Source organism: Lampris incognitus, chromosome 4, assembly GCF_029633865.1.
Source record: "Lampris incognitus isolate fLamInc1 chromosome 4, fLamInc1.hap2, whole genome shotgun sequence".
Classification (NCBI taxonomy): domain Eukaryota; kingdom Metazoa; phylum Chordata; class Actinopteri; order Lampriformes; family Lampridae; genus Lampris; species Lampris incognitus.
Window position 1 is genome coordinate 35324275 of NC_079214.1, and position 12313 is coordinate 35336587.

The 12313-nt window shown below is 44.5% G+C and overlaps 1 protein-coding gene across 1 annotated transcript; it reads right to left on the reverse strand.

Moving 5' to 3' along the window:
- Positions 1–7581: 7581 nt before the first annotated feature.
- Positions 7582–11855, reverse strand: mex3b (mex-3 RNA binding family member B). Its single transcript, XM_056278315.1, has 2 exons — positions 11278–11855; positions 7582–10413 (listed from the first exon to the last, which is right to left on the reverse strand). The coding sequence occupies exons 1-2, from the start codon at positions 11504–11506 to the stop codon at positions 9008–9010; spliced, it is 1635 nt and encodes a 544-aa protein (XP_056134290.1). The 5' UTR covers positions 11507–11855; the 3' UTR covers positions 7582–9007.
- Positions 11856–12313: the final 458 nt, after the last annotated feature.

Below are 12313 nucleotides of genomic sequence, written 5' to 3' on the forward strand. Positions count from 1 at the left end.
TGAAGGTGCTTCTTGAAAAAACATTATTTTGGTGCATCTACCTCTGTATTGGCAACAGTTACTCTATTATCAAGCCAAATCAAATCAAGCAGGCAGGCTTTAACAAAGGTTGTCATTTACTTGCAGGTAAGGGTCTGGACAGTCATCTGCCAATCACAAAGAGGCAACTTGAATCGGAGCACCAGGGGTACAAGGTTTTAGCTTCTAACCTGCTGCATGTTGTTATTCAAAATTCGACAAATCATTCAATCCCCTCTGTTGTTTTGTTTGACATTAACAATGGAATGAAAATGACTAAGTTCTGGAAAACATTTACTAATCATTTTCAAACACTTACAGATGTTAAAGGCTGTTATTCAATAAAAGGCCGATTCTCTGCTCTTCTTATTCTTCCATCATCTTTTTTCCTTTTGCTGTTGAAGAGGAATGTTTATGCACATGATGAGAGGATCCATCTGCATACTGATGAGACTCTTTCCCTCAGAGCACAGTGTGTGTGTGTGTGTGTGTGTGTGTGTGTGTGTGTGTGTGTGTGTGTGTGTGTGTGTGTGTGTGTGTGTGTGTGTGTGTGTGTGTGTGTGTGTGTGTGTATCTGTGTGGAGGTGTTGTCAGTGTGAAGTGGAGTCCACAGACAAAAACAGACACCGGGTGATGTCTGGGGCCTGAATGAATTGTGGACAGCCTCTTGGATCTGTCAGCAACTGGAGATTTAAACACACATATACACACAAATTCGTGCACTCTGAAATACTGTAACAATAGGTGCTAATCAGCAGAACTCCTCCTCCTTAAATCATTACAGACCAAGCTTCCACAAGAGGGATTACTTTCCACCCAACAGCATTCCTTCTCACTGTGTGTGGCTCCAAATGCTAAGCTTCCCTCTAATCCCTACCATGTAGCTATTAGCTGGCCACAACTCATGCTCACTGGTATCATGGACATGTGCATTGCCCTGGAATATTGTCCATTCCAACACACAAAATGCATGCATAAACATGCACATGCCGAACGTGAGGTGCTTTTTCCCAGAGGTAGTGGAGTGGTTGGGATCTCATCCTGCCAAAACTTTATTGACCTCCCTCATCCCACACCTACTGTCTCGCTATCCAAACATAACTCTTGAGTTATGTTTGTATGTGAGTGGCTTGCCTGCTATCTTTGAAAAAAATTACATGTCAAAAGTAATAGCAATTAATTTTGGAAATTAATTCTTCCAGTCAAGAATATCAAACTAAGGACAGAGAAGGAGTACGTATGGTTGTCCTGCTGGGCTGTATGCCAGGGTGTGTGCTTGTGTGTATGCACTGCATTCGAAGTGTGTTTCTTTTCATGAGTGTGTTATGATAACCTAGGGTTGTAAGCATTTGCCTGGATGCTCAACAACTTGAAGATGGCATCTAAATCTATAGCATACATCCAGGACGTTGTCATCAGTGCCAGAGTGCACTTGAGGAAGGTACTGGAGGCCAAACTGAGTCAAGGGCATCACATTGCAGGCAACCCTGCATTTTGACTCCTTCAAAAGTTGCGTGTGTTTATAAGCTTTGTGTGTATGTCACCTTCAGAGACTTTGTCCTCCTTATCCCCTTTTTCTTCTTTTTCCATTTCTTCTTCTTTCTCTTGTTATTCTTGTTGTTCTTCTTCTTGTTCTTCTTCTCCTCCTCCTCGATGAAAAGTAACCCTCACCCAGTTCCCGTTTTACCTGTTGTCTACCAAAGATAATCTCCAGCAGAAGTACCTAGTTGTACTCAATTAACAACACTCATGCAGTATATGAGAACTAATTTTGGGAAATTTTACATAATATAGGGTGTCGGACATGCAGCTGATAAGAAAAACTATAAAATGTGGGATCACATAATAGTTTATTTTTGTAGTGTCACAAAGGGATGATGAGAGGGAGTGGGTGATTCAGGTGGGTATCTCTGAGAGAACACTCACTTAGTCACACTCGGCTTTTAAAAAATTGCCCGTTCGGCATATGAGTAAGCCTGCATTGCTCCTGGCTTCACTCTCTGCAATCGCACTGTACACGGAAAACCTCAGCAGACAGAAATGGATAGACAGAGAGCGACACAGAGAGAGAGAGAAAGAGAAACTGCGCTGAAACAAAACATCTCAGTGTTCGCACACTCTCACACCTCCCAGGAAACCCACCATGATAATTACTGATCCAAAGAATTATGACGCCCACTTAATTGCACTTTCTGCTCAAAAGTCCCTCGGCGAAGGGAGACAAAATAGGCTGCATATGAAGAATGCATCCGGGAGACATTCTTATCTTTCATTAGGGATCCTTGGTCTTGTCCTGCCTACCACCCCTGTTATTATGCTTCCCCTCCACCAAACAGCGACACTCCAGTGACTAATTTCCCTCTTACATAAAGAATTCTCCTAAAACAAAAGCAGCACAGCCAGATACTGAGCAAAAATTTAGAGAGTGTGTGTGCATGTGTGTGTGTGTGGGGGTGTGTGTGTGTGGGGGGGTGTGGGTGTGTAGATTGCTGAATATTTTTTGGAGCTCATGAGTTTGATAAGGAGATATGACCCAGATGACAAGGCACTTAGTAGTGGCAATGTTGATCAGATAGATACTGTGACAAATGTCATTATTCCGCCTGCTATGCAGCCCATGTCTTACTGTATGGGAACTTGTAATGTGTGTCTCTGTGTGCACCTGGTAGTGCACAACTAATTTGAAATCAAGGGGATGGAATTAGATAAAATGTGTTACGGTAGAAAAAAAAACAAAACTCATTCATAGTGTATTTGATGCCACATAGCTGCTGGGAAGAATACTGATGTGCAGAGGCCTGGCAATACGTAGGAGTTGTGATATGATATGATATGTACACCCTCTCCATTCATGCTATCCAGTGAAGCCATGTGTCTGAGTGATAACATTTTGCCCATTGAGCTCTGTGTTAAATCCCTCTGACATATCTCCCTCAGGTTGTCTGTTCTGGAAAATAAAAAAAGGCCTATTCCCCACCCCCACCCCCAAGATATGCAGTGGCTTCCATTCACCAACCTGAACCAATGTAATCACTAATCTGAGTAACTGTAAGGCCCCTTTTGCTGTTTCTGCGTAGGGGTAGAGAGCTTTGTCCTGGAAATGCCTGCTGTATTTAACCCAAAGCAGCGATGCATTCCCTTACCCCAGAGCTCCTGCCATCGATTAAACATCAGTAATGCAAAATGTCCTCAGCCATGCTGACAAAGAAATTGGAAAAAAAAAAAACTCCTTCATTTTGCAGTGGATTTAGGGGATGTCAAACACTTGACTGCAACATCATCTTCCTCCGTACTGTAACGTTGCAATCTCACCACAATGTTTCCCTACAGCTGCCTGATGAGAAATACTCGTATGGGTGGTTTTTTTTTTTTCATGCAACCATAACAGCATATTCCAAGCATATACACATTTTGACATATATCATAATAGCCGCATTTCTCTCTCATCCGAATGGGGGTAGGGTGGTACAGAGGTGCAGGGATTTAGATGTCCTTGGTCAGGGGCACTTTGATTATACTGTATTGTGTTGGGGGCAACAGTTTACCTCGTGGTAAGAGAGACAAGCTTGTAATTTGATGGTAGCCAGTTAAAATTACAGGACTGACTGGTTAATCCTGGTTTGGACTTGGCCGACAACTGAAAGGTTGCTTATCAGGATCCCAGATAAAACCAGTCTGACACTGTGCCCTTGAGCAAGGCACAGCACATCTTCCCAGCTGCCCCAGGCAGTGCTACTCTGCAGCTGTTACTGAACCGTCTCCAGCAATGGTGACTTAGGTAGCAAAATGACAATAACGAGTGGATAAATTAAGTATAAGTGGACAAATAAGCATTTCTCTGCTAAATAACACACTTGACAAACCTGCCTCGTAAAGTGAGCTCGCTCCCAGCCGAAGAGGGCTCCTTGAAATGTTTATAATAACCCAAGAAACAGCCAAAAACTCGTGCACAAAATCAGAATTACAAGAGCAAGTTTGTATTTGATCACACCGTAAATCATTTATGATCAGCGTGATAAGCACGTCTACTGGCAAAAGCACCTATCATACCTAATCATGGGCTTGACCTCGTCATAATGAAAGGGTTAAGGTTTAGCCTCTGGGGATAAGCTGTACATTACAAAGCACTGAAATGACTGTGCAGTAGTCTGCTGCTGAACAAGCCACAACTTATGTTGTGTTGTAAAGTTCTGAGCCACGTGGTGGGCAAACATTGCAATTATAAAAGAATTAGCTGGGAGTGCCTGTGGGCATACATCACTTCGGCACACATACGATGGTTTTTTTTTTTACCCCTCAAGATTACGGATAAATGGACTGTTTGAAAATTCTTTCTGCTGAGTTTCAGAGAGAAGGAGGGTGAGAGGAAGGGAGAGAAAGTGAAAGAGTGAGAGAGAGAGTTCAACAGAAATAACACGGGGAGGAAAAAAAACACCAAGCAAAACAAAAACCGCACTTGTGGACGTCAGTTCAAAACATGATCATATTAATGGAAAAAGAGCATCGTCACAAAAGAAATGTCTGAAATTTTGAATTATTTGCTTAATAAGTTGAAACGCAGCACCGCTACCAAAACACAGTGCTATACACACTGCTTGCCAAGGCAGACCCCGAGGGTCGAATGTGGCGTGGTAAGTGGAGTTTTAAACGAGTGTGTTTTGAGCCAAAGTCGAAGCATCACCAGTGAGTGGGGAAGGACATAGAGGGCATTGTTGTCAAAAGGAGCATACCAAATCAGTCAAATTTCATCCATCAGAGATATGAGTCTATCCAGTTATATCCCCCCCTTCCTGCTGTGTCGAGTCGCTGTTAGTTCCCTTGACTAACGGTTTGTCACACAGTAGGCCCCATTAAATATAGAGCAACATCAGTTGCGGTTTCATTTGCAATTTGCATGAAACCATTCAGACAAGAAAATATCAAACTTACATATCTTGCATGAGTGTAGGCGATGACTCTGCTTTAGTCAGGCACTGTGAGGTACATTTCAGCATTTTATGGTTAGCATGTAGGTCAGACCAAGTAAACGGATAGACAGGCAAACAGATACATTGATAAAAAAAGTGATAGATAGACTAAGATGTAAATTAGATAATACTTAAATGAATGCGTTACAGGAATTACCGGAAACACACATAGCGACTTTTTGGAGTAGAGGTGAAAATGGCATCATGGCAGAGGTCACTAGTGTGTGTAGGAAGGTGAGGCGATGCAGTGTTTGCCTGGCTATGTCTCAGCCGATACACACATGCTGTCTGGCATAATAAAAACCATGTGAAGTCGGACATACTGGGACTGCTGTGCTCTCTGAAGGATAAAAATCCATTATGCACACACAGACTCACTCATACACTTCCATATCCAAACCCACACACACAAACATATATCTAGAGAAAAGAGGAGGAGGAGGGAGACACAGAGAGACGGACAGACAGACAGACAGAAGGAGAGAGAAGCAGAGGGAGGGAAGGAGAGAGAACGGGGGGGGGGCAGAGAGGGAAAGAGAGACGTGCCTCAAAAGTCTGCTCATCTATAATGCATTTGCCGAGGCTGGGCTTTGAACAACAAACCCAGTGCCCTCCCTCTCTCCCTCCCTCCTCCTTTCTTGTTGGTGGGTGGATGGGTGTGATGGGGGGGGTGTCTATTCTGACTCCTTGTCACACGCTGGGACTTGCTTGAGCAGAGAGCTCAGTCAGGACACATACTGCAGGTCATTGTGCGGGCTATCTGTCTCGTATTGAAAAAGGGGCCATCATCTTGTGACTAACACAAGCATCTCAGGAACTATTAAGAGGGCTGCCTAGTGATGGAAGCAGATGTACAATTTTGAGGTTGGAGAAACAATAAACCCTCACTGAAATTCTTTGCCATCTGCGGTGTTACACAGTAATCATTAAAATATCATTTCGTACACAAAACCACATTGCACGTATGTGCGCCAACCACTTGTTGGTTATTGTTACAGTGTGAATTAGATCAGTAAAAGGGTGAACTACAAAGTAGTGACGAGCATGGCGCATGGCATAAATAAAACAAAGTCGCTCCACAAAGGTAGGATTTTTCTTTCTCCCTTGATTTTGTGAGGACGCCGGTGTGCTCGCGTGTGACCTCACGCATGCATGTGTGCCTGCATGTCAGAATGCGGGTCCATTAAACACACACCAAGATTTAGGTCAAAGCGCAGAAGATGACAGAAACATGCTGCTGTTTCTCTCCCGGTAATGCAGACTGGCACACCAGACATGCATGTTGACGGTGAAAATGCTCAGTGAGTGGGAGGTTTTTAAAATATAGATCAGGGATGAGGAGTCATCATCCATCTAGCTGATGAGGCAGAGGTCAACCCTGTTGCCCTTTCTGTGCTAAGTAAGTACTGAGTGCACATCGCCAGCTCTCCGTGAGCGCCACACATTTAGATAATAAGATCTCAGGAGGAAAATATAGTTGAGGGTAAAGGCCTTTACCTAATGAATCTTTGACCAAAGGAAGCCGTACGTGAGAGACATGTGTTGTGCATTTGACTAAAAGACACTTGTCAGCTCTTTTTCCATGGTGCCCAGATCACTTCCTAATGGTGTAGTTTATTGGGCCGGTTTTCTGAGAGCCCGCTTTTGGATGTTTCCATTTTAGACTTATCATTAGAGCCTGTTCTCATCACATTTATTATCTTGCAGCTCAGCATGTTTTTTCCAACACAGCGTATGTGTCATGACATAAGGCTTTAGCAAGGGGGAAAAGGGGGGTGAACAGGAGGGCAGAGTGAGAAATGACAATTGTTGAAATGGACACGCTAAAGGCAATAAACCTCCCCTGTTTTGAAGTGTTATAGTGAGAGAGAGAGAGAGAGAGAGAGAGAGAGAGAGAGAGAGAGAGAGAGAGAGAGAAAAAGAGAAAAAAGAGAAAGAGAAAGAAAGGGGACTATCACAAAGCAGCTAATGATCTGTGATGCTCATTTAGGTCTCTCCATCCATCACACACAACTCGAGTTCTTGCCCACACCACACCTTTGGCTTAAGATGTGAAACCGGGATCTGGAGAGATTATGGTTTTTAAACCAAACTTCATTTGTGTGAGAATAGGTCACACAAGGCTTCTAATTAGAGATTAAAAAGGCCCAGTTCTCTCTCTGGCTCTTTGGCTGTCACAGCCTACACAGAAAATAATTAGGCCGCTCTGATCCTGCTGCCTCCAGCAGACTTCATTAGGAATTGAAGAGGGGTCAAATGTTCAGAAAACTATTACACTAAAACAATACCCTCTCTCCCCTCACCTTTTATCCCCACAATCTATGTGCTATGGGCATGAGGGAGGTGGGTGAACAGGTGGGAAATTAGGTAAAATAACATGACAGGGATAGAAAGGAAACCGCCATACACACACACGCACACGCACTTTTCTTCAATGTTTATGTTCATGCTTGTTGCATTTTGTTGCTTCCCTCCACTTCCACATCGCTCTCATATAAAGCCATGCAACTTGCATGGCATCTTCATGCACTACAAAGCATGCCTTATGTAAGGGCTTTGATTAATAGAGACAGACACCTGTTGAATGTACCTTTTTTTTTATTATTGGACTTATATAGAAATACTTAAAAAAACATGAAGTAGCACCATTACTTAAGTTTTACTTTTTATCATGTAGAACTTTAAATGTCAGAAAAATAAAACTCTTGATACATTTTTCAAATCTTGTTTCAGCAAATATAATATTAGTATTTGACCATGAGGTTAAAGGCCCTTTATCATAAAATAAAATATACTTTGTTCTTAAACTTTGCTCAATAAAGTACATTTACGCTCAAGTAACTTCACCTACATATACATAAACAAGTGGTAAACAAATGTATTAAAATAGAAATACTAAAACTATAGTGGTGCAACAGAAGTCTGTAATTCCCACTGGAATCTAATTCATACAAATTTTTAGAAAGCATAAACTGTTCCTTTTTGTTCGACTTACTAAGTTTTGTACATTTCAACGTTTCATAATAATATAGAATAAAATATGCTTTATATTACTGAATAAAAAATATGCTGGGTGAAGCGGATTTAAAAGACTTTTTTTTTTTTGCTGAACCTATAAAAACTCCATCCCAACAGAATACTGTCAAATGCAACACACATTTTGTGGATTTGTTACTCCGCCCACAGTCGAGATATTAAAATAATACAGTGATCAATGCCATAAGGCCATACTAAAAAATAAACGATATTTTAACCCAGCTACAAAAAGTTCACTGAACTTAAATTAAAATATTTGTAAACATCTTTGCAATAAGAAATATAATCTTTCAAGTCAAAAAAGAATAAAATACTTCAATCTGTATCAATGTAATTTAAAACTTTCAACGTGTGGATTTTTTTTATTCTATACATATATATGTAGGATATGTTGTTGTCCTCCCTAGCGTGGTCTCTGAACTCGAGCTGCAGTATCTTCAGCTTTATAAGTCAATAGGCCTGTTCAACTGAGAGCCTTCCACGTCTTGTATGCGTGTCCTCTCCTATCAGTACATTCCTCTCGTGAAGCTGGAAGGCTTGCTCGACTAACAGTTGACAGGTTGACCCAAGTACCTCCGTCCTGACCCACTGTGTCTTGTTACTTCATAAATATAGGGTACAATTTACTAGAACTATTGTTTACTATACTGTAATATTTAAAACATGCATTTAGATGTTGAAAATATTTCCCCAAGCTACAGTACATTAAAAACAATTACGATGGAGCCCTGAAGTGGGTTCCCTTCTTTTGGATACTGCAGCCTCTTACATACATATGTATATTTATGTACACTTCACAAAACATGTGATGATCCAAATCCTGTTAAAGCAGTTATGAGAGTTTTTGTTGTTGTTGTTGTTGCTATTGTAGTCGGCCTTGGTGACATAATAGTCTGTGAGAGAGAGAGAGAGAGAGAGAGAGAGAGAGAGAGAGAGAGAGAGAGAGAGAGAGAGAGAGAGAGAGAGAGAGAGAGAGAGAGAAACACTTATGAAAATATACGTATAGCCTGAGTGACGCCGGTGTGGCAGACGGGGCATTTGGGCTCATTTCTCTCACAGATGCGGTTGGCACACTCCATACAGAACAGGTTATGCCCACAGGGGACCAGCGCTGCAATGACCTCACTTTCAAAACACACGGAGCAGTCACGGCTGCCTTTTCTACTGGTGCCAGATGAAGAGGAGGACGAGGAGGAGGAAGACGAGGCTGAGGAATCGCAGGGAACCCCGGGAAGGTGTGGGCCCGGTAGGGATGCTATGGTGCTGGAGTAGCCAGGGAAACTCAGAGGACCACCCCCGGGGTCACTGCGCACCCTCCTGGCCAGTGGGTGTTCGGCGGGGCCGGTGGTGTGGCCGTGGAGTGGAGGGGACAGCCTTGGCTGGGGTGTTCCCCCATTGGCCCTTCTATGGCTCACCACCATCCCATTGGCATTAGTGGAAGCATTAGCAGAGAACATGGCTGAGGTGGACGTGGGGGAGCTGCCTCCGTTGGAGGAGGGCGTCATTCGGCTCTCGTACTGGGACCACAGGAGACCTGGGGGGACCGGTGTGGGGTCAAAGCCCGGCGATGAGTCAAACGCCAGGTCAGCGCAGTCGGGCGAAATCACATCTCCACTGTAAACAAACCCATTTCCATTGGTGTTAACGGTGATGTTGACGTTGTTGTTGTTGTTGTTACCATTGTTGTTGGTAGTGGTGTAGCTGAGAGCTGGGCTGGGGGGGCTGTAGTCGGCCATGCGTGAGCTGTTGTTACCGAAGTAGGAGTCTGTGGAGGCGCTGCCCAGTGAAGAGGAGGAGTCATTGCGGTAGTTGGAGAAGGGTTTGCGTCCTGAATTGGGGGTAACACCGGCACTGGGTTTAGACCACAGTGTAGCATGCCCATGCAGATCAAACCCCACGTCAGTTCCATTGGCATGGAAGTCATTCTCGTCCTGGAGCTCGATGAGACCTCCTGTCCTCATGGCGATGTGTGCTTCAATCTCTTCACGGGCTCGGTCAACATTCTCAGGCATTCCTGTCACTTCAAACACTGGCTCTTTGTCCCTGCTAGGCGTCACAATGTAGGTGTGGGTCTGCTGTTGGATGCGCTTGATAGTGGCCCCCTTGGGGCCTACGACTAACCCCACTACACGGTAAGGCACCCGCACTTGGATGGTGGTCTGTCCAGGGAGGTTTGGAGGTCCAGGGACTGGGGTGCCGCTACCATTCAGGCTGGTGTTTTTATTTCTGGATGCTCGAATCATTGAGAAGTGTTCAGCTGCTGAGATGATCTCCCTCCGTGCCATGGCCACATCCTCCCTCCTGCCTGTTACCACAAAAACAGGCTCCTCGCCACGTACTGGGGTCTTGATGTAAGTATTGGTCTTCGCTCGCAGCGCTTTGATCTTGCAACCTGAGGCAAAGAAGCAAAGGCCAACGTGAGGACATGTTCCACACAATAATGTCAAAATATGTTGTGAGTGAAATCGTTGCTTATGTACTTATCAACACAGCTAGGAGATGTTTATTATTTTCCTCCAGCAGCGAATGGCCCCATAAATAGGGAGGAAACCACTCTTTTTTAGAGGAGAATAAATTCAAACCACATGCTCCACTACCACGGACATACAGCAGTGCTCCAGATCATAAATAGCACACGTTAGAGAGCAGACTGACGGATCTGTGATTTGTCCATGCAAACGACTGAGGAAACACTCATATGAGACAGGCTAACCACTGTCAAAAGCACGTGTTTTTTATTTCATTGGCGGTGTGAGGGGAAGGTTGGAGCAACTATATTGCTTAATTTTCTGACACCGGTGCATAAAGTTGTATTCCGACGCCCCTTTGCCACGCGTATCGCTCCATCATGAAAAATGGGAGCAATTGAGGAATGAAATCGTTGGCGTTGCGAGCAGAGGCAGAGCAAAGCCAGTAAGTGGGACAAGAGTGATATAACCTGACAAAAGGAGTGGGAGAAACCCATACAGATACTGCTCTACAATGTCGCAGCTTGGCCAGTTTTGCACCGGAGTCGCAGATTCCTTATATTCCCCCTTTGTTTTGCTGTGAACAGCAGCAGCAGGAGCAGCAGCAGCAGCAGCAATGTTGCAGGGTGGGGAAAAAGGTTCCGCATATGTAACCAAGCACCACTTACCGCCCCAGCCCAACAGATGTTAGACAATACAGCCAATCTACACAGCTGAGAACACAAACGGCATGCAATACAGAAGCACTGCCATGACAAAGAATTAAAAGTGTCTTAAAATAAACCCACCTTGTCTCCCGACGATTTCGGCGACGTGCTCTGAGCTGGGCACGGGAACACATTCGGTCATGTTGACACTCTTTTTCCGGGGCTCGTTGTCGTACAGCGGATTCTCGTCGTTGTCCAAGCCGAGCAGGGAGAGCTGATCCAGGGCGATCTGCAGGGCTCTTTGGTCGTCCAAGGCATCTCCCTGGTTGCTCCCGCTCCGCTCCATGTCGGCGAAAAGCGAGCTAGGCATCTTGCGACGTGCAGTCTCGTATGAAGATCAGAGATCAGACAAAAGGGGGGCGGGGGAGGGGGGACGCGGAAGGAGGGTACTAGGAAAGAGTGATGAGGGAGAAAGGGGGCACCGGACCCGGTCTCAAGCCAGTGGTGCAAATCAGTGCCACCTCTTTCGCAGCGGAAAATCAGTGCAAAAGATAATCCACCCTTTTTTTTCTTTTCCGAGAGGGGCTCTTTCTCGTATCCGAGCCCAAGTTTTTGTGCTGCGCGAACGGAGCAGAAAGCGTATTCCGGAGCTGCTGGTATGCCGGCGGTGGCCGATATTCCTTCAAAGGGCCCCTCCCCGACTCAGCTCACTCAGCTCTTTTCTGTTTCTGTCTGACTTGCTGCAAAGCCAGACAACACTACTGGGGATATGTGCTAATGACGTCACCGCCAGGGCAGGGACGGTGCAGTGCTGCTGGAAATCTGCATGACCGGCAGTTGATTGGCTGGTCTGTGTGGACAGGGGAGGTCACCGAAACGATCCGCCCTCCCAAATACACTCCCTCCTTTGTTGTCTTTTCTCAAAAAATAAAATAAAAAAAATGTTGATCTCAAGAGTAGAGAATTAAGTCTCTATATATTTATTTTCCTTTTGGTTTAGTAAAAAGATAATTTTTTTCTGTTGCTAGGATGTGTTCAGGAAGAGGCAGCTTATTCGTTGCGTACACCTGGGTAAATAATGAGGTCATACTTGGTGTCTGATGTAGGTTACTATCGTGTGTCAACCGGTCGGATTGATGCGATCCCTGATCACGTGCTGGACGGTCAGCGTACGCGT